Here is a 23,334-nt window from a genome sequence, read left to right on the forward strand (position 1 = left end):
GGTGTTTCTTTCGTTTGGAATGTTATTTTGAAAATAGTTTAATCTTCAACTGTGAACAATTAAACAGTGAAGCCAAGTTGAAGGCATTAAAGGACCTTTATTTATGTTTTGGTTTTTGCTATATTTTTGATACGCTCCGGGTCATCACAGTGTTGGTTTCCAAGCCTATGTATGAGACTGTGCAGAATTCTATTGTTGTACGATGCAAATTTATCTTTGTCTAAAACAAAAATGAGCAACTTAAAACCCATTAATTCCCCGGTCTTGTTTTTGCCATTCCTAGAGCTTTTCTACAATTGAACTGCCAAAATTTCGGGAATACAAAGCCAGTTCCTCACAGCATATTGGGTTTTATTTTTCCACAGAAATAAGAACAAAAATGAATGTGTTAAGCCATTGTTAAGCTTAAGACACTTGTTTTCTTTCAACACCACCCCCAAAAAGGACTGTCGAAAAGTGTCAAAATGCTTCTTTCGAGGATTCAATTTTCCTGCTGGGAGAGCTCCAGCGCAAGGATACGGAAAACTGCTTGAAAGCTGGCTCTTTTTATTTTTCAGGAAGGCGGAGAACAGCAAGAAGTCTGCATTCCTGGGCTAGCTAGCTTCTTATGGTAAGTCCCTGGTTTTTTATACCCTTTTCTCCCTTTGTAAGTTGATTTTGTGTGAGTGTTTGTATTTGTGCCTAATGTTTCAAATCCTGTTTGAGTTTGTCTTTATTTCCGCTGGAGGGCAAACTCTGAGGGGTGGCCAGGTTGTATTATTGGTTTTCTGTAATCTCTTTTAGCTTTAAGATAGTTTTTCATATTTGTTCTGTGGCAATCTCCTGTCTGTCCCTTTTGTAATTTATATTTTGTGTCTTTTGTCTGTTTGTTTTGCTTATTTGGTATGTCCTGTGTTTGTAAGGGTTTTCTAAATTATCTTTTGTTTCCTTTTTTCTATTTGTCTAGTTTTCTTAATTACTTAGGCTTTAGTCTATAGGAATTATTTAATACTTTTTATTTGATTCCTTTTCCTATGTAAGTTTGTTTTCTGGCTGACCTGATGTTCCCCTTGGGCTTTTCCTATTTTTTGTGACATTACTGCCTTTGTGAAATTCCCTTTCCACAGGACTTTAAAAAAAGAGAAAAAAATCTTCCTTTCCAGGGATCTCACTGGAGAATTGGTGATCTCAGAAAAATCGAAGTAGCAACATACTATAGAATAAAGGGAATATTCACTGTATATAAACACTTGCTTGCTCTCTCTTTGCACACATGGATTAATGCACGCTCTCTCACACATTACACACACACACACAAAATCTTCTCCTGCTTTTGACATTCACTTCGCATCATAAATCAACATTATACGGTCTGTGTATCCTTTGAGATTAAAGTAAATACATTCAAACTTGGGTTTCCCATTTTATCATTCTTCATGATGAAAAGAATCCTTTGTAATGTAGAAATTCTTGTCAATTTTATACTTCATGCTGTAGCACAATGTGCCAACACAAAGCCTTGCGTATCTCTGCGCGCCCGAGAGGAGATTTTGCTGTGCCTATTTTTCATAAAAATGGATTTGTTCTTCCTCTTTTTCTGAAGCATGTCTGCTTTAATCTAGCACAAAGAGCAATCTCCCCGCTTCTCAGAAGTTTTTGGTTCCAATCAAGCACAGCCATCCTATTTCGATCACCAGTGTGACAGAACATGCTGGGTCTGTAATTATAAAATACAATTACAATATTATAAGGACTACTGCCTTTCAGCAAGTTGTCAGGAAGCAAAACTAAGCAATTCATGCATACGGATTCCCTTTCGTTAGGTATATTCAAGCAGAGGCCTGCTAGCCATTTGAAAGGGAGGCTTTTAATTTGGATTCCTACACTAAGGAGGCTTGGATTTGATCAAATTGCCCTATAAATTCTAATCCCCTAGGATAACAGTTACAGGTGGTCCTTATTTAGGAATAATTTATGGTGTCTACGGATATTATCAGTCATCCAAGTCATGGTTGTCCTGAAGGTGTTTTTTTCAAGAGGTAACTGGACTATGTTTTTCCTTGTAGATGTTTCACTTCTCATCCAAAAAGCTTCTTCAGTTCTTGGAAGAGAAGCGAAAGATCTCCAAGGAAGAACAAAGCAAGTCTGGTTGCCCCTTGAAAAAGCTCCTTTGGGAAACTTATGTCAGCAGTGAAGAAGTACTCTTACCACCAATTCTTGGCAGGTCAGCAAAGGGAAGCTAAAGATCATAAACATGGCTGTGGTTTCACTTAGCAACTACTCTGCTTAACAACATTGCTAAAAGAGGACTACCTCTAACAGCATTCCAACAATGGAACCCACTTCCCTAAGAAGTGGTGCATTGTCTTTCCTTGAATGTGTTCATGAGGCTAAGAAAACTTCTTCCTGGAGTGCTTTGATTCAGATTTCTGCACTGCAACAAGGAGTTGGTCCTGATAACAGAGACCAGAAATCCTGAACCTTTCCGTCTCAGTTGATTGGCAGCGGCGGGGTGGGGTGGGGGTGTGTCATGCACGCACCCACTGCTTGTGCAAATACAGATTTGTGTAGTTGTCTTCTGCTTTTGTGCAACCAAGTTCCCAACAGGCTGCAGCCTGGAACTGAATGTACTGTATGATACAAAGTACCACTTGATAGTTAATAATACTAGAACTCCACCACTGATTGCAAAAAGACCAAAATGGTTTCTTCTGTACCTAAACACTGAACGGAATCCGCTAACATCTGTTTTGAATTTCTGCTCACAAACCTGCCCGACAAAGCACATACTTGGGAAAGTTATATTTTTTTAAAAAATGCATCTCTTTTTACCAACATTCCTATCTTTACAATCCCATTTGGGGGCCACTCAGTGGTGGTATGCTACCGGTTCGGCCTGGTTCAGCCAAACTGGTAGCTTCGAGGATCATCTGTGAGTGAACTAGTTCGCTCCGACGATCAGCTGCTGGGCTCTCCCACCTGCCCCGGCTCTATACTGCCCTTTATCTCCTGCTTTTGAAGCTCGGCTGCTTCGCGTGGCACAGCAGATTGCCATTACGTCAGCTGTTGAAGAGACAGGGAGAGTGCAGCATTGCGGGAGAAGGTCTGTATCAAACCCTCTGCGTGCTTGCAAAGCATGCCCACCAAGCCATGCCCACAGAACCAGTAGTAAAATACAGTTGAATCCCACCATTGGGGCAACTGTATTTTAAAAGCATAGAAAAACTTGCATCGGAAACTATAATTTAAAAAAACAACAACAACCGACTAACTGGAATGGGCTGCTCACTATTCTAACTGTCCACTAAATATGAAGAGATTGCACTGATTTACATTATTTGTGTAATGAAGTCAGGACAGAGAGATCATTTTATTTGCATAATGATGGTATTATTCAAATGAAGCAGATCAGAACAGCGAGGAATTTCTGAATTTTTGGAATCTGTGGTGGAATACTTTGTAGAGTTGCTTATTTTACTTCAAATATGTATAGGGCTGTCCAATTCAAACACCATAACTCTGAATGGATTACAATAAACCCCAAATAAGCAAAACCATGTAGTGTCATGGCCCAGGATTCTGAAAAAAAAAAAAACCCTGCTCCAACTGAACCTGTGAAATGTCAGTTCAGGAGATGCCAAGGCAAAAAATCACCTGAGGCTCTTCAAACACAGGCACCATCTGAACACCTGGAGCAATCAGATGATGACAGGCAGTCTTAAAGCCCTTGAACTCAGGGAGTGGATCAAAGAACAGAGCAAAGTCGCTCAGTGAGGCTCCTTGCCAAGCAAGGAAGTAAGTGTTGATTAAACACAACTGGCTATAACCTGATTTAAGAAGCAGCCCTGTCTGATTTCTTGCTCTAGTATGTTATTCTTGTAAAACTCTGACCTTGGATTGACAAACTCTAACAAACCTGACTTGGCTCTCTGAACTTTGGACTGAATTTTGACTGTGGTATTCTTCTCTGCGCTTCTATTGAAAGTGAAACCACTCAGGACAAGCATTTTCCCCCCAAATACCCTGATTTACATTCCTTTCCTTGTCTGTGAGCTATTCAGCCTTGAGTAATTTGCTATTTTCCCCTAGCAATTGAGTGTGTATGAGTTTGGAACCTAAAACAGGATAGACAATTCTGATACGCTGAAAGCAAGCCCTTGATAGGCAATCGGGAACTTGAAACTATTCTCTAGACTGGGACCCCCGTCATCCTAACAATGGTGCCCTAGGAACTAACTGGGAGAGGGGTTGTCACAACATCACCAATTTGAGGAGGACAAAGGCCAGAATCAGCAGAAGAAGCCACTCCAATGAACTCAAGTCAGTGTCTGAACACTTAAAATTGCTTTATAATTCATAAGTCACAAGGAAGATACAATCTGTATTCACTAGGACCACATGTGCCATAGATGGCACACTGAGCCCTTTCAATGGGCATGTGCATCATCGCCAGTTGCTCTTCTGGTTTCTGGTGTGCCAACCAGCTGGTGTTCACGGGCGGCGGAGCACTGGAAAACAGCCAGAAAATAGCCTGTTTTCAGGCCATGTGTGGGCCTTTTTCAGATCGTTTTCGAGCCAAAAACAGCCTGAAAACGGCCCCAAAATGGCCAAAACCAGACCATTTTTGGCACCCAAATGGCCTGAAAATGGACCCCAAAACCACCAGAAACGGCCTGAAAAATGGGCAAAAAATAGACATGCATGCACCGGCCAGCTGGTCTTCAGTTTTCTGGCGCTCCAGCACACACACATGCATGCGCATTCCAGCTTGGACATTCAGTGCTGAAAAAGTTCGCCATCACTGCACTATGAAGATGAAGGAAAAACATATGAATCCCCAGGTCAGACACTATCATCTCACGTGCTCCAAGGAGTAGCATACAGGTAGTCCTAAACTCGCAACCATTCACTTAATGGCCACTTGAATTTATAACAGCACTGGAAAAAGTGACATATTGGTTTTTGCCCAACTGTAGCAGCATCCTCATGGTTGCATGATCAAAATTCAGGCACTTGGCAATTGACATACCACAGTTGTACTGTCCTAGGATCATGGAATCGCCATTTGTAATTTTCCCAGCTGCCTTCTGACAAGCAAAGTCAGCGAGGGAAGCTAGATTTAAGCTGTTCACATGACTTTGGGAGGTTGCAACTGGTCATAAATGCAAACTATTGCCAAGTGCCCCAAAATGTGATCGGGTCACAATTTTGTGGGGCATCAGAACTTCAAACCTAAGCTGTAAATTCCTGTTTTGGAGTTTGTTGTAACTTTGAACATCACTAAGTAACCAGTAGTTGAGGCACAAACCTTGTATTCCTTTTGCAGGAAACTTAATGTTCTAATATACAAAGTTGCAGAGTTTCCTTGTCAGTCTTCCTGTAAATAAAGTTATTATTTTTTTTGCCATCTGAAGCAGTGGTGGGATTCAAACATTTTTACTACCTGTTCTGTGGGCATGGCTTGGTAGTCATGGCTTGGTGGATGTGGCAGGGGAAGGATGTTATAAAATCTCCATTCCCTTCCCACTCCTGGGAGAAGGTTACTGCAAAATCCCTATTCCTTCCACACCCCACTAACCTGCTTTCCAGCTCCCTTCTCCTGTGCAGGGCAACAAAAGATCCAGCCAATCATCTGGGATCCAGGAGGCACAGAATAGATGGGAGCGAAGCTAGTCAGAGGTGGTATTTGCCGGTTCTCTGAACTACTCAAAATTTTCGCTACCGGTTCTCCAGAACTGGTCAGAACCTGCTGGATACCACCTCTGATCTGAAGAGACTTGATTGTAGATCTTGGGTTTAAGCCAGCAAATGCCACATATAATCAAATAGATTACACAATAGTATTAGAGTGTAATTTATTGCAGGAAAAAAATAGAGAACACCCATATATCTACACACCCCTCTCTTGCCCTCACTTTCTTGCTTACTCTCTAGAGTACAATATACTCAGATATTTTGAAGAATACTCAATGATCGTTCAGGTTAAAACTTAGCATTGAATGGTTCCATATCTTGATATTACTTATATTCCAGTTATCTGAAAAAGAAATGAACCATGGCAAAAGAATATATCCACATGCACAAATATAGAATAAATGTATCATTGAAAATGGTGGGCATTTTCCCCTAATTAAGTACAAATCTGTCTCCTTCACCTGGTTTTCATTCTGCTCCACTTTCAGAGAGCCCCAAACTATTTATCCAACTTGGAAGTTTCACCACGCAGCCCTGAAGCCAACATTTTACTCATTAAAAAGGGTGGAGTCCATCATAACAAGTATAGTCCTGTTGAGCAGAGAACATAGCAGGAAGGAACGAAGGAGAAATCTTATGAATAACATAGCAGGAAGGAGAAATCTTATGAAGTTTTGCAGGATATGGTCTATGTCTTTAAAGGTACTGCCCAGGCTTGGTAATGATTCAGCGGTGGAGCTTAGGGTTAATTTTAAGCCCAATTTCCCAAGGCTACAAACCACACAACAATAGGCCCAGTCTAGATTTTAAAACTCATCTGAAGCTGATGGGATAATTAAAAGCTAGCTTCCAAATTGGTTTGCAGACATTTTATTATCTGACTAGGTAACAACATCAGTGCTTGGTCAATTCTCTTCTATTGGATTCTGAGAATGTTTCCGATTGTATTTATTATTGTAAAAGTACATTTAAAAAGAATGAAGTGTGCAAACCAGCACCTGCATTTCCTGTGTCTTATGAGGAAAGCACATCTGTCTCCTTCTGTCCTGGCCACTTTTTACAGAGGCAGCTTTTTAACAAACTGTATCATTGTTTGGACTGGTGGCAGCAGTGCCTCAGATAGGAAGTCCATACAGAGAGTGATAAGGACAGCTGAGAAGATTATAGGAAGCTCACTTCTGTCATTCAGGATACTGCTTATAAGCACTATGTACTTAGAGCTCGAAACATTGTTAGACACCCTACACACCTACTTTACGGTCTGTTTCTGTAGTTTCCCTATGGGAAGAGGTTTTGAAGTATTTCTAGGACTACCAGATTCTGTAACAGCTTTGTTCCCTATGCCATCTGTCTGCTAAACTCACAAGATTCGTTTTTCTTGCCATAAACATATATACTTCCAACTAGTGTTGTTTCTCCATGACATATATGTGGGCATATGCATAATTATTTACTTATTTATTTATTCATGTTTATGTAGTGTATATTGGAGATCGTGGTCCTTCGAGAGCTGTATGCAATGCAATTTCATTTTTATGTATGCCGATTAGTGTACATTAAAAGTGACAGTAAAATCATTTTAAGTCTAAGTATGGTTCTTTTTTCATATTTCTTTCAAATGGATAAAAAAAATGATCATGTTAAGCAAGTCATTTCTTTAATAAATAAGGAGCAGATGTTGAATATTTTAATGGGTAACAAAATTTTCCTTTTTCAATTTACAGGATTTACATATTTTGACTTAAATACCACTAGAATAATAGAATTCAGTTGTAAGCCATTACTTCTGGTTTCATGTATTTAATTCTCCAGCTTTTTTTTTTAAAGAGGAATTTATTTTAAGATGACAAGTTACAACTTCTTCTAGGTGATGCATGACTTTTACTCCTCCACAAGAAGGAAACAAGCAATCCAGAAGAATGCAGCTAAACTGGCTTACATTTGGACAAAGGGATTGCAAAAATCAAACCTGCTTGCTTGCTTTCAAGGATCCTGGATCAAATCTTTGGAGTTGTTAATCTCATTTATATCAGAGGAAGACCAGAGGAACTGATAGTCTGAATTCATTTTTTGTATCACAAACGAAGAGAAGGACTAGGGGTGAAGAGCAGTCTTCCAATATCTGAGGGGCTGCCCCAAAGAAGAGAGGGTCAATCTATTCTACAAAGCATGTGAGGACAGGACAAGAAGCAATGGATGGAAACTAATCAAGGAGAGAAGCAACCTAGAACTAAGGAGAAATTACCTGACAGTGAGAAAAATGAACCAATGGAATGGTTTGCTTCCAGAAGTCGTAGGTTCTTCTAAAGCAGCGGTGTCAAACTCAAGGCCTGGAGGCTGAATCCGGCCCACAGGGTGCTTAGACCTGGCCCAGGGTGCCACCCTGGAAACAGTGAAGCACCCGCCCACAATGCCTCTTCCAGTAAAAATGGAGCTCACTGGCAGAGTGCTCGGACCACCACAGGTGCCCCCAACACAAGGAACATCGAATTGGCCATGCCCATCCTGGCCATGCCTCCCCCCACCAGCCCTCCTGAGGTCAAACACAAACCTGATGTAGCCCTCAATGAAATCGAGTTTGACACCCCTGGTTCTAGAGGTTTTCAAGAAGAACCACCATTTGTCTGGAATGGTATAGGGTCCCCTAATCAAGCTGATGATTGAATTAGGAGGCTACCAAGGCCCCTATACTATAATCTATGTAAATGAAAGAATACATATGAGTCTAAAATCTGAAATGGATGGGTTGCTTTACTGTACCGAAAACATTGGACACTCTCTCAACCATTCTGGAATTGATGCGGGTTGGAAACCACAGTTCAGGCTACAGAGAGCCTATTTCAAGTTTAGAGCATATCCAGAATGGTCAGAACAGTTTGAGTGACCCCCAGAATTTTTTCTATTATTTATTTGATTTGTCAGTCGCTTACAAGATAATAGGTATAAGTATAAACATGAGTAAGAATACAGGAAATAGGCACGAATAAATGGGGACAATAGGACAGGGACGGTAGGCACGATTGTGTTCTTATGCACACCCCTTACAGACCTCTTAGGAATGGGGTGAGGTCAATAGTAGATAGTTTAAGGTTAAAGGAGTGGGGGTTAGAGGATGTAACACAGGAGTGGGATTCAGCCAGTGTTACTACCCATTCAGTGAGAGTTGCATTTTGTGCGTGTGTGTACAACATTTGCAAAAAGACATCAGCTGTGCCGCCAGGACAGCTGACAAGCATTGCGCACAGTTGTGCAGTGTTCAAAAAGCCTCTTTTTTCCTGCTTTTTCAACCTCAGCTGTGCCACGCAAAGCAGCTGAGGCTGAAAAAGCAGGAAATGAAGGACAGCCAAGACCCTGGGTGGGTGGGTGGGCCAAATAAATGAACAAAAAGGTCATTACACCAAACTGGTTCAGTGTCTGCTACTCCTCAGAGCTACCAGTTCTATTGAACTGGGCCGAACTGATACCATCCCACCCTTGATGTAACAACAGAGTCAGGTAGTGCATTCCAGGCATTGACCAGTCTGTTGCTGAAGTCATACTTTCTGCAATCAAATTTGGAGTGGTTTACACTGAGTTTGTATCTGTCGTGTATTTGCATTGTCTTGCGCATTTGTATCTGCTGTGTATTTACATTGAGTTTGTATCTGGAATAGCTCTATGGTATGCAGTACTCCAAACTCAAAGCAGAACCTCTCAGACTTAAATGTTTGAAAATTCTGCCCACCATCATGCAAAGCTAGGTTAAGGCATCAGGCTGGACATTGGGAGGCCAAGAATTCTAGTCTATCTTAGGCATAAAGCCAGTTTAGTGATCTTGGCCCAATACAGAAAATCGTCACTGTTTTGGAGCCTGGAATTACACTTTTAAGTCATAGTAGTCATTAAGCAACTCACCTTGTGTCCTTTTTTGCAGCAAAAGTTAAGCAAATGCCACAGTCATTAAGGAAACCTGTTGCCTTCAATGGGCATTTTTTGCCGGAAACTGGCAAAAAAATGCCCAAAATCACGGTCATATGATCACAGGATACTGCAAACAACCATAAATTTGAGCCAGTTCTCAAGCACCAAAATTGCAATCATGCGATGAAAGGTGTACAGTTGTCAGAACTCTGGAATTGTTTTAAATAGCTGTTGGGAAGTCTTTGTAACTTTGAATAATCGCTAACTGACTTGTTGTTAAGCAAAGGGCTACTGCAATTCTCAGCTCTAAAAAGGTGGCAAAACAACTTCTGAAATTTGCCAAGAAAATTGCAGGGATCTGTTTAGGCCAGGGGCGTCAAACTTGCGGCATCACGGCAGCGTCACGTGACAAGACTTTTTCCCCTTTGCTAAACTGGGCAGGGGCAGGGCCAGCACATGATGCATTTGGGCCGTGGGCCGTGAGTTTGACACCCCTGATCTAGGCAGTCATCAGGACTCAACACTGACTCAGACACATGGAAAGAAAGTCCACCACTATAATAAATGTTTAATGAAAAGAAGGACTGTGTGTGTGTGTGACATGATAAGAGTGTTCCAATATCTAAGGGATTGCCACAAAGAAGAGGGAATAAAGCTATTCTCCAAAGCACCTGAAGGAAGAACAAAAAGCAATGGGTGGAAACTAATCAAGGAAAGAAGCAACCTAGAACTAAGGAGAAATTTCCTGTCAGTTAGAACAATTAATCTTGCCTCCAGAAGTTATGAATGCTCCAACACTGGAGGTTTTTAAGAAGAAATAGGACAACTGTTTGTCTGAAAGGGTATAGGGTTTCCTGTTTGAGCAGAGAGTTAGACTAGATGACTTCCAAGGCCCCTCTCAACTCTATTATTCTGCTATAATTTTATTGTATGGCTATGGCTTCAGATGCAGCTGAATAACCAGTCTTTAAAATCTATTTAAGCTGTTGACTGTGGGTTCTGGGAGGCTGTACGAAAGGCCATGGGATACTTTTTTGTCAAGTCTGAGACACTCTCCAGAACAATATTGGAGAGAGCTAGATTTAAATTGCCATTCTGCCATGTAGCTCAATGGATGCATGTAGGCAGGGGTGGTATTCTACCGGTTCGGCCCGGTTTGCCCAAACCGGTAGCTCTGAAGAGCAGCTGAGACCAAACCAGTTCTCTGCAATGATCTTCTGGTCTTCTGATTGGTCCGCCCACCCGCCCAGGCTGTGCCTTATTCCCTGCTTGTTCCACCTCAGCTGTGTGCCGTGCATCAGCAGGTGAATGCTTGCAGGTGCCAGTGATATGTTAATAGTGTGCATGCACGCAAAGCACACGCTTACCAAACAGGTTGTAATGCCGGTAGGATCCCACCCCTGCATGTAGGCCCCTTATTCTGACCAATCTCCCTCACAGAATTGGATTGGATTCTGTGGATTAATAATTGGGCTTTGGGATACCTGTTATGCCCATCGGAGCCTGAATCTGAGGAGGAAGATGAACAGCTGTCAGGGAGTGGGAGTGTGGCTCCGTTGACTGTAGAGGAAACTGGGGAAGGGCAAAGTCTGGCTGGGCAGAGCAGGGGAGAGGTAGAACAAGGGAGATGGAATTCAGAGGAAGACCCAGGCCCACCCCCTCTTCATCCTAGGACATTCAGGAAGGAACGGAGAAGAGAGCAATGTGGGTTGCGTGCCTTACAGGGGAGGAAAGGGCCCTGATTCCCTTCATTAGCTGCAGCTGGGAACACAGTTTATAAAAAAAAGGCAAGCTGCGTGTGGCAGGCTGTTGGGAGCAAAATGACTTTATCTTGCATCATTGTGGCTTATCTGTGTTCCCGGCGTCTTCCCAACTGTGTGAGTTTTGCTATGCTTTCAATTCTGAAATTCTTGCTTCTCCTTGTCAAACTAATTACTTCAGTTTGGCTTGTTTGGACTTTAAGTTAGAGTTTTTGTTGCTCATGTTTTGGACTTAATTTTCTGAAGTCAAACAGTCCAGGCTGTTCCTGGGAGAGTTTTTATCCAGCTAGAAGGTAACCTTCTGGCTAGAGAAAAACTCCATTGTTTTTCTCCATTGGGGGCAAAGTTGGAGATAATAAAGGGACTCTTATTGCTTATCTGACTGTGTTGCCTTTGTGCCACGCCCCTTTGGGTCATCATAGTACCCAGGGTATGCCTCTTTAAGACAAACTGGGTGTAATAGGCATATAACTAAAGAAAACTCTGCAAGAAAAATGTACCACAATATATGGAGCCAACTGTGGTCATTCTGCCAGCTAAACATCCATTTTTATTTCCATTCAAGGTACAGATATGAAAGCAACATTAGTAAGTTAATATTTCATCAGAGGTTTACAGACACCAGATTTGGCATATCGCTGATAAGACACAATAACATATAATTTCTGGGCAATATCACAGGATGGCACTCCTCCTTGGATTGAAACCAAGATTCACAAATGTTCTGTTTGTTTAAGCAGCTAACAATTACCCCCTGAGCTAGCAAGAATAAACATTCCTGATCCACTCTGTGCATATTTTGAGTGGGATTAAATATGCACTATTCAAATAAGATAAAAAGTTAGTTGGTTCCTCAGGAGTTTCTATAATCCTAATGGTGGTACTGTATCTACTCATTGCATATTTTTATTTTTTTAATTAGTTGGATGTGAGGGATGGGGTGGGAGTGAGTGGGAGGAAGGGAAAAAAACACTGAGATTGATTAAGCAACCACTGAACTTCATCCTTACATGACCCTCCTTTTCCTGTGTACCTGTGGCACAACAGTGAAATTACACAACTGCAAATCAAAATACAAGAAATAGTCTCTACAGCACCTAACTACTCACACTGATCATAAGAAAATGTGTTTCTAAAGTATTGCCCAGCCTATTTTAGAGAGTTTTTGTAACCCAAAGGCTCCTCAGAACTTGGTGGTGCCATTAGGCTGAGGACTGAGGATTATTGATGGCTCTCCTGTTATGATCCTTCTTGCCTAATATTTCTTATTTTTAGCTTTATCTTATAGTTTTTAATTTGTTTGTAACAATGAGTATTGCTTTACTATTTATTAATTTAACTGTTTTTTAAGCTTTGATGTAAGCTGAGAGTCACTGTCTTGTGAGATAGGCGGGTATATCAATTTGACAAACAAATAATGGGATTAAAATAGGAAAAGGAGATTACAAAGTACTTGATTTTTGGATTCAAGATGGGATAGTCTAATCCCATGACTCTTGATCTCAGATCCTTAAGGGATCAAATGTCCTTAGTACTGTATAGAAACAGTATTTCCTGACTGGAACTTCCGGTTTGCAGGGCTTCAGCAGCAGGCAGAAATCTGCAATCGTGCGTGGTTTCTGCCTGGGCTCGCCGCGGGAGCACCCCGAGCCAGTTTGGCTTCGGGGCTAAGCCACCCATAGAGGTGGCAAAGAGGGGGGAGATTCCAGCAGGGTCAAGGAAAGACGCATCTTTCCTCCTCAGCTGGCTAAACTCCCTTTCCCGAAGGCGGTAAGAGTGGCGGTCAGAGATGGCCGCCTCAAAGAAGCACTCATCCGGAAAAGAAAGTGCAGGAGGAAGTTAAGAAGTGAAAGTTTTGGCTGACCGGGATAAGAAGCAACAACTAAGGTATCCTGGAATTTAAATTTCAAAAAAGATACATCGCTCCCAAAGAGGATTCGGAAGCAGTGAATGAAAGTGAAAAGGGAAAGGTTTTTTTTCACTCTCCTTCCTTATGTTGACAGCAAACAGAGATGAATGACAAATTGGAAAAATCCGCTTTGGCATCAACAGGTAATTAAACTGGAAAATTAAATGCCAAGGGGAATAAAGATTTCTGAACACTAAAAAAATTTTTTTTTTTGCTGTAAGTGGGAAGGGAGAGGAAAAGAATTAGAGTAGGATTTGGACTGGAGGAGGCTACCTGGAATTCAAAGAATCTAAAGTTAAATCCTAACAAGACTTCTAAAAGATACATTTTAACTGGAACTTTGCAACTAAATAGTAACCCCCGGAAGAGAAAGTGAAAAAAGAAGAAAGTGTTAAAAGAAACAGCTTGTGTGTATTTGGATTGCTTGGTGATTTTGGGACTTCTGGAAACTATATTTGAATGATTAAAAACACTTGGGTGGTTGTTTAAAAATTTTTTTACAATGGCATCACTTGTGGATGAACTGAAAATGGAATTTAAAAAATATAAAGAAGAGGAACAAGAAGGGAAGGGCTCTCTTTGCTCCATTTTTCAATTGTTAGAAATGGCGATCTGTACCTATGAGAAACTGCAAGAAAAGACTGCGCAACAAGAAGACTGGGACAAAGAAGAAGCCATCTTTAATGAACAAGCAACTTTACTTGGGGAAGAAAGGGAGGGGAGAAAGAGAATGGAGAATTTAAGATCTAAAAAAACAACCAAAAAAGGGAAAAATAAGGTGAAAAGTGGATATAATGTTAGAAAGCAACAGAAAAGGAGAACACAGAAGAGGGAAATGGAGGTGGAGAGACAAGGGGGTAAAAAGGGCAGAGAAAAGAAGCAAGGGAGGAAGGAAGGGAAGAGAAGCTACAAAGGTGTGGAGCAAGATGTAAAGAAACAGGACTTATTTAGAGATAATGGATAAAAATTTAACTGAAAAGGTGATTCTGCAAAGGTACATAAGATTGTATTGTTATATTTGTATTAGAAATAATGTTAGAAAAATTGGAAACAACATATGATCAAAAAGTGAGATAAAATACTCAGTGTAATTTAGTGAAACTTTTGTGAATAAAATAAATGAAATGAAATGAAATGAGAGAACTGAATTAGGAAGGAATGGGAACATTTTAATGACACAATGTTTTAAAATATAAGTGAAGTGGGGGAGAAGTAATTACGGAAAGTTTATAAGTGTTCCCATAGAAGAATGATACCTATTTGAAAAGTAATGTGTAAAATGTTTAAGATTTAAATGAATATTAATATTAACGAATTGAATTGGTATGGATTGTTGTTTTAATTATATTATATATTTATAATTTTTTCTCTTTTTAAAATATACTGTGTAGCTATAGAATGTACTAAGCAGAATCCAAATGGAAGTTATGTATTATATTAAGTATTATAAATTTAGGGGAAAGATATAAAGGCATCATACTCCAACCAGTGATTACAGGAGAAATTTTGTTTAATGAGAAAAGATAATAGACAGCTGAAACAGGACAGACAAAGAATATAAGTATAATGATCTGAATTGAGATGAAATAAATAAAATAAAATTAAGAAAGTTAAAAGAGGGGAGAAGCTATATAGAAAATGTAGAATGGTAATAAGATATGGAATGGTATACAAAAATGAACATGAATTTGAATTTGTGTCTGTACGAAGAGATGTAACCCGGGATCAAGCTGCTTTCAAAAAAGATGTTTTATATTTTTATGTTTTATGTTTTGTTTGTTTGTTTTTAACAATTAATAAAATTTTATTTTTTTAAAAAAAGTATTTCCTAAAAGAAAATCTGAATGACCTAGATCTGTGGTTTTGCTTGAAATCTCACAAAAGTTAGTGTGCCTGTTCTAATGTCTCAGAAGATCTTTGATAGGAAGACTAACGTAAAATTTAATGATCTCACACATATTTCAGTAATAATAGCAACAACCAGCTCTGGGACCCCTTAGGTATCAAGCTGGGAGATTCTCCAAAGATGCTCCAGTTATTTTATTTCTCCTTTCCTTTCTTTTTTCTGACAGCCTTCTCTCTCTCTCTCTCTCTCTCTCTCTCTCTCTCTCACACACACACACACACACACACACACACACACACACACTTGCTCTCGTTCTTGCTCTCGCTCTCACTCTCTCCACTCATTCAGGCCACGGTTGTCCCATGATCTGAAAAAGCAGCTTCTTAGATGAGAAACAAAACATTTTCAAATTAAAACCCAAGAAAGACCAGTTGCCTTTTGGTAAAGCATCTTTGAGACTCTCTCTCTCTCCCTCTCTCTCTCTCCTCCTGTCTTTCTCCTTCTCCCTTTTTTTTTCTCCCAACCTACCCTTGATGTTAACTTAATCACATTCCAAGCTCATGAGAGTGATAGGCTTATGTCATCCTTAATTGTAGTGGCATTCAAGTAGCATTTTCACTCTTGTCCTAAAACCATCAAAGGGCATTCTCAGGATGGACAAAACCTGTTTAGGCTTCACCAACTAATTAATACCTTGCAGATGGCATGAAATAAGGGCGGGGTGAGGGAGGAGATTTAATGCCAATATAGGTTTCTGTCAACTCAAGAATGTATAGAGAGCTTTTTATCTTAGCCCTTGATTTCATTAGAGTCCTTCCTTATTGTGTACTTTTTCACCCTATCTGGCATTGGCTCATACTTTTCTTGGCACTAATAACAAACCAAGCCAATTTTTCTTAGACAGTCCTACTCATGGATGCTTCATTCTGGAGTAGTTTCTTCTAGCCTTTTTTGAAAGCTGAATATTTCCCTATTAAGACCATAAATTGCCTCCTACACTAGACACCAGAGCTCCTATTTCAAAGCCATTCCTCTCCTAGAGCAGGATCAGAGCTATGTTGAAACATCTGGATCATTGAGATAATCAAGGACTTATTTCATGATTATAGATTACAACATTACTCTGCAACTATGTAGTTGAACCTGAACGAGTGGTGCTACTAGGACCATAGGAATAGGATGAGTATTTTTTTTAAACGATCTTGAAACATGATAGACACAGCTGTTCATTACAGTTATAGTGTGCATAAAAAAATTAAAAGAGATCTTATAGGAGGCCCTTGAAATCACATAAAGAATTCTAAACAGGGTCTGGAAACAGACATCTTATTATTAATAATGCATTTAACCCTATAGCCAAGCTGAAAATATCCAAGCTTTATAAAAGCAGACATATGTTTTTTCTTCTTGGTGCATTGGATAGACAGACATACACTGTGTTTTCCCCCCAAATAAGACCTAATCGGAAAATAAGCCCTAGCACGATTTTTCAGGATGCTCATAATATAAACCTAACCCCCTCAAATAAGCCCCAGTTAAGATTGTCAGCCAGATGGATGCATTTAGTATATTTCTCCTAAAATAAGCCTAACTAGAAAATAAGCCCTAATGCAACTTTTGTACCAAAAATCAAGATAAGACCCAGTCTTACTTTCAGGGAAACATAGGTAGATAGTCCTTGACTTACGACCACAACTGAAATAAAAAATAACATTTAAGTTGTTAACTGAAGCATTACACCCAATTTTATGACCTTTTTTGCCATGGTTGTTAAGTGAATCACCATGGTTGTTAAGTGAGACATTATAGAACTGTAACTTGCAATCTTCCCCACCACGTTCCTCATTGACTTTGTTTGTCAGAAGCTGGCTGGAAAGTTGCAAATGACAGTCACATGACCACCAGATATTGCAATCATTGTAAATATGAGCTGGTTCCAAAAGCCTAGATTGTGATCATGTGATTGTGGGAATGCTGGAATAATGTTTGATTTATTTATCGTATGTTTGATTTACAGTTGGAAATAATTTTTCTTAGCATGATTGGAACTTCAAGAAATTGCTATAAAATGATTGTTAAATCAAGGATTACCTTGTAATGCATATATTGAATTAATAAAACTGGTACATTAAAATGTTGCTTAATTTATTAGCTTGGAGAAGAAGTTTTAATTAGGATTTTTGCAATCTCTTAACTGGGGTATGAGCAATTTGGAATATTTTTGACTAGCAGTATTATAGAAAATGATGCAACAATATTATAAGCTATTCAATTTTCATGCTTTTCTGATCTCTAATATGCCTCAGGGTTGCTATACAGTTAAGCCCTTATGCATACTACAGTGATATATTCTGAGATTCAGACCAATTCTGAATTTGCAAAATGGATTTAAGCCAGTTATTGAGCAACATTTCAAGATTATTTCAGAGCTAAATCAAGAATACATGGCATGAACTGATCTACTAAGTTATCTTTTCTGGATGCTGCTTCTTCCAACCTATTATGGGAAGAATAAACAATATCTGCACTGGAATTTTATATTATCAAGTATTTATTTTTTTTAAAGTATTTTCATTCAATAACATCTAGATTACAAAAAGAAGCATTTTTTTCCATTTATATAAGTAAATGGATGTATTGCAGAGAAGCATAGCATGAATTGCCATCTGGCAATAAGAACGGAAGTAAAAGGTGGCATGCATTCTGATCCAGCTGCTAGAAAACAGGATGGTTATCTTGCATCTAAATCAATATAATTCTGGGAGTGCTCAATAATACAATGTGGAAACAGAGCTGAATTTTTATTATGAAAGTCTTGTAAGGTACAGGCAATATGCAAGTATCATTCATTTGCAGTCTCAGGTAGATATTAGAAATGGCTAATAATTAAGCTCTTGCCCATCACAACATCAACAAGTTTAACCAGTTATGTTTACTTAGAAATATAATTGATTGCTCTGTCCATACCTGACTTTTCCTTAATCCCAATATATTAAGTGGGATTTATCTATATAATTAAACCAGAAAACAAAAACAAAGTCCATTTGAGCTTAGTGTATGGTTCAAAACCATTGTCTATTATTCACATTGCAAACTCAGAAAATTGGGTTGCACCATGACTGTCAAAGATGTTATTTAAAACACAATTTTAAGTCATCAACAACCCTCTAAACAGTTGTGTTCATACAATATCCCAAATCAGATTATGTCAAGGCCTAACAGTTGCATTCACACAAACTCACATTTTAATTATGTAAGGGATTTTCTTTTTTTCAGTGATTTCATGTATTGTGACACCTTAGCTGTTTTGGTAAACTCAGTGGGTTCTATAATCCCAGAAAATGAATTAATTCAGGATCTAGGTTAACAAAGTCACACGAACACAACCAAGTTCTTGCCTTTGTCCAAACTGGAACCAGATTGTTGGGGGCAATATGCAAGTACTAATTCTAGATTGTAAATCGCCCTGAGAGTGCTATAAAGCCTCTATAAGATAAAGCCTATATAAGCCTAGATGCTATTGCTGTTTTAGTTGAAGCCTTCTCTCTCTCTTAAAAATGGGGCTTTTAAAATAAAGTCTCCCAACGAATTGAGTTCTGCTGCTGATTCCAGAGCCAGTTTCCATGACATGAAATGGAAATAGTCTGTTACTGCCTTCAACAGTAAGAGTTAATTGAGAATTCTAGAGATAAGATAATCTTTATTTATTTATTTTTTTTACTGTGAGCACACTGACACACATTAAAAATGAAATCCTGCTGCCTGTTCTCAAAAGTATATGTCTACCCATACACAACACACATATATACATGCTATATATACACATATAAACATGCTGTGTGTGTGTGTGTGTGTGTGTTGACAGTTTGTATTACTGTCCATTTTGAATACATAGCAAAAAGAAGAAACTTAAAAGAGTTCACAAGGTTAATATTATATGAAACAAAACTGGGACTGGATCTGGATGTTCTGCTTTGGATAACCACGCCTCCTCCTCTCAGAGGGAAAACAGGTCCTGAAAGTGTAGCATCCTGGACAATCCTTCGGTGATCACCTGGTGGCCTCCCACTAGTCAGATGCAAGGTTGCCCTTAGCTTTTTAAGTTGAAGGAAGTTTGCAGGAAGGAGGCTCTCAGGCTGGGTAAGAAACAGGGCACAGTTTGCCAAAACTATAATCCCAGAAACATTCCCCCCCTCCCTTCTTTTGAAAAGTGAAGTTGTTGGGGGGAAGAAAGAATTTTTTTGCCGGGATAGTGCCTATTTCCCTCAACACTCTGAATTAACCAAGCCCGCATTGTGCCAACCCAGCCGGGTTAGGAGCCTAGCTCCGTGGCTGTGTAGATACCCAGATTCAAATTATCCCGAGTTTCCCCTTAAAAAAACAAAAACAAAACCGAAATCAGCTTTGCCCAAGCAAAGCTCAGGTAAGCGCGGGCGAAGGCATCGTGCGAACAGGCCCCGAGTCCCCTTCTCTGCGAGTGGCGGCAATTAACCCGAGATAACCTTCTCCCGCCTGAGGAGGGGAGGAAGGAATTTGACGGCAAAGCCCGGACTAAGCGTTGTTAGTCGAGTCACGTCAATTCGGGGCATTGTTTTGTGGCTCTATATAAAGGCCCCCGTCGAGGTTGGGGATGGGGTGAACAATAGCTCCGGTGAGACACTCTCTGCAAAGGAGAAGGCCGTCGGTCCAGAACCGGGAAGGTGGGCGCAAAAGCCGCCCCCGCCACAGCCGGGAAAGGGGCGGGCGGCGGGCGGCGCCGGACCAACGCGCCTGCCTTTCCCCACCTTCCCGCCCTGCCGCCACCTGTAGCTCCGGCTTCCTCCGCCTGGCGTAAGTCTTGCCATACCTGGCGAGGCCACGTCAGGGGCTTCTATTCCCGCCACGGCCGCTCGCTCGGATCCCTCCGCACCATGATCTCTGCCCGAGGCGGGGGCTCCATGCCTCCGCCGCCCAACGCCACTGCCTATTACCCCCCGCCCCGCGTGAACCTCCCCTCCGGCGTGGAAATCCTGCGCACTTACTCGGGGGCCTTCATCTGCCTGGAGATTGTAAGTGCCGAGGGCCGGGAGGAGGAGGAGGAGGAGGAGGAGGGAAAAGGGAAGGAACCGTAGGAGGCGGAGGGGGGCAACAGGTGGGGCAGGTGGTTCTATCCCGGCCAGCTCGACCATCCCTTTCAGCGGGATCGTGGGGAGGAAAGGGTCCTTTCTTTTCTTCCCTTGGGCGTCTTCCTTGCTTGCTTTGTTTTCGGCCGAGTCCCCTTGAAAAGAAAAGAAAATCAAAGCGATCGACTGGTAAAAGGAACTCGATCTGGTAGGTAGCTGGCCTGGGCAGATCAAGAAAAGTTGACTTCCGCGATGGGGGTGGGTGGGTGGGAGGAAAACAAAAAAAGCACGACTACTCGCAGATCGGACTTGTAGCCCGATGCTGGAAAAGAGATACACCTGTTGGATTCTGCACCTTGCATACAGCTGTCAGGCGCTCAAGAGAGGGAAAACAGCCGCCTGTCCCTTAGTCCCCAACTTCTGGCGACATTATCCTCCAGCTGCAGCTTTTCTCAGTTCCTATTTATGTTGCATATTCCACACACACACACACACACACACCCAAAGGCCTGTACAGTAGAATTTTCTGTTATTTTCCTGGTGGGCTACTCCATTTCTCAAAGCAGAGTAGATTGTCGATGCAGATCTTATTATAACTAGAATTGCCTACTAGGTTAAGCTAAGGTAAAATGGGGAGGGGCTTCCCCTCTAGTCTAGCATCTTGGGGAGGACCCGAATGTTTTCTTAGCATATGGTGTGAATGTTAAGTCCTAACACAGTTTATTGATTTGACCGTGGCGTGTTTAGGTGAACACAGGAAATGAACTCATTTTTAGAATTTAGATTATTGTGGGGATTTGCTTTGGTGGTGTATCCTTTTTTTAAAAAAAAAATCATTGGTGCATTAACCTTCGACTTCCACTTTGGTTCTCCCTTATCCATGTAAAAGGATTCCTGCTCTCTAATTTAATTATAAATCTCTTGGGTGAGGAGGGTTGGACCAGACGACCTACAAATTCGCTCCCGATTCTGTTAATCTGTTAAGAATCCCCTTGCCTCTTAACTTGGGCAAATAAAAAGATCTGGTAATTTAGTCCAGTTTTATGTAACTAGCTTTCTAGAATCTCCAAGTGGAGATCTCTTCCTGCCTTTGTACCTGAGGAAACTTACCTGTAGAAGATGGGACAAAATAAGCACAGAGCATTTTCTCTTTCAGTTGTACTTCTTACTCAGCCTTTTTCTGCATCACCACACCCTTTTCTTTCAAGATCAGCTCATTCTTGTTTCCAAACAGCACAAAAGGTGTTGTGGTGATAACAACTGATTACATGCCGCTAAAGTCAGTTCAGAGGCAAGTTTTGTCATCACTTCTCTCTAATAAGGTTTCTAAAATTCCTGTAACACTTTTATGATGCATACAAGTCTCAGCGATTTCCTTATCAGGGAGAGGATAGCATTGAAAGAAAGAACATTTAAAGAAAGAGTGCAGAGAAGAGCAACAAAGATGATTAGGGGACCGGAAGCTAAAACATATAAACAACAATTGCTGGAATTGGATATGTCTAGTATAATGGAAAGAAGGACCAGGGGTGACATGATAGCAGTGTTCTGATATCTCAGGGGTTGCCCAAAGAAGTAGGAGTCAAGCTATTCTCCAGAGCACTTGAGGGCAAGACAAGAAGCAATGGGTGGAAACTAATCAAGGAGAGAAGCAACCTAGAACTAAGAAGGAATTTCCTGACAATTAACAATTAATCAGTGTAACAATTTGCTTTCAGAAGTTGTGAATGCTCCAATACTGGACATTTTTAAGAAGAGATTGGACAATCATTTGTCTGAAATGTCTTCAGCTTGAACTGGATTAGAAAACCTCTAAGATCTCTTCTCTTCCACTCCACTGATTTTAGTTTCTCATATTGCCAATAAACCAAGAGATCCTTTCTAGAAACCAAGCTGGCAATGTTTTCCTATATTCTAATCTCTGTATTTCTCCTACACCTTTCTCAAGCACACCTATGTTGTTGAAACTGCAGTCTGTTATTACTCTTCCTCCAACCACTTCCTGCCTGCTGGTATCTGAATATCATTCTTCCTGCTGTTCTTTGCAGGGACAGGATCAGAGCACACACTAAGGAGAGGTTATAGAGAAGTCCCAAGAGTTGCCTAAATGTACCATAGCAACCCAATTATCAGAGAGAAAAGTCCCATCACCAACCCATTTTAGGGACTGGCTTCACCTTCTCCTGACTTGATCTTCACTGACGGGTGAAGGGATGTCATAATGCCTAGCTCACGTATTATAGGATACCATGATCTGTTTAATCATGATTTAGTACAGGGAAGATCAACCTGGTCTGTGCACAGCTTCCAGCATCTGGACATAGAGTCGCATGAGTTCCAACAGCAGAGAAGCCAAACTATTTCTTCATAATTACTCCTTCACCAAAAAAAATAAAAAATACGAATTACTTTTTGGGGGTGGGAGTAATCAAGACAGTTGACATAAAAGTGAAAAAGATGTCTTCAGGTGGTTAAAAGAAGCTTGCCTCCTGCTCTTAAAGCTCTCCAGGAAAACCCTACAACAGGTTGCCCATCCCTCGTCCCATGACATCACAGCATCCTTGGGTTGCCTTCTATAACTATCTGGACATTGCAAAGACTCCTAACCAGAGTCTTTTGCCCACGTGTTGACAAGGGACTCTCTGGTCACAGACAATCAGTAGGGAAAACAAAGCATCAAAAGTTTTTTATCTGGTGATGTAGGAGTTGAGCAGGCTGGGCCCAAAGGAGGGATCAAACCCGTCATCGGTCTTGAGTCCCTTTGTGTCGGCAAGAGATCTAAGTCCAGCCCACCTCGAATTCCATTGATCCTTTATCTTCCGCCAATTCACTTGAACCATTAGTAGTTCAGATTCTTGTACAGAGTTTTAGCATGCAATAAACCTGCATCTATTTGAATGCCTTGGCTCTTTCCTGCATTTAACAGGTGGTCTGAAGAACAATGATATCCTGTTTCTCTCACTTGGTCTTTCCTGGAACCAAGTTAACGGAGGAAAGTAAGAGTGATTAATGCAGCTAGATAGCAATGCACAAAGCTAACATCTCACAGGTCCTACTCAAACGTTGTTCTACTTGTCATTGCTTACATAGAACTTTGAAACACCTCTTGAAACATCTTCTTAGTCCCTCTATCCCTGAAGGCAT

At 40.7% G+C, this 23,334-nt stretch overlaps 2 protein-coding genes across 2 annotated transcripts in view; both read left to right on the top strand.

Annotated features, from left to right (window-relative positions):
- The window catches only part of COLEC10 (collectin subfamily member 10), a 72,067-nt gene that overhangs the window by 35,825 nt on the left and 12,908 nt on the right, over positions 1–23,334 (top strand). The window lies entirely within an intron of this gene.
- MAL2 (mal, T cell differentiation protein 2) overlaps positions 18,368–23,334 on the top strand; it is a 31,263-nt gene continuing 26,296 nt past the window's right edge. The window contains exon 1 of the mRNA XM_026703594.2: positions 18,368–20,136. Coding sequence (XP_026559379.1) covers positions 19,999–20,136 — 138 coding nt within the window. The 5' untranslated portion in view covers positions 18,368–19,998. The remainder of the gene's footprint in view (positions 20,137–23,334) is intronic.

The sequence above is a fragment of the Pseudonaja textilis genome, chromosome 3 (genome assembly GCF_049901715.1).
Source record: "Pseudonaja textilis isolate UNSWEBS1 chromosome 3, rPseTex1.2, whole genome shotgun sequence".
NCBI classification, from domain to species: domain Eukaryota; kingdom Metazoa; phylum Chordata; class Lepidosauria; order Squamata; family Elapidae; genus Pseudonaja; species Pseudonaja textilis.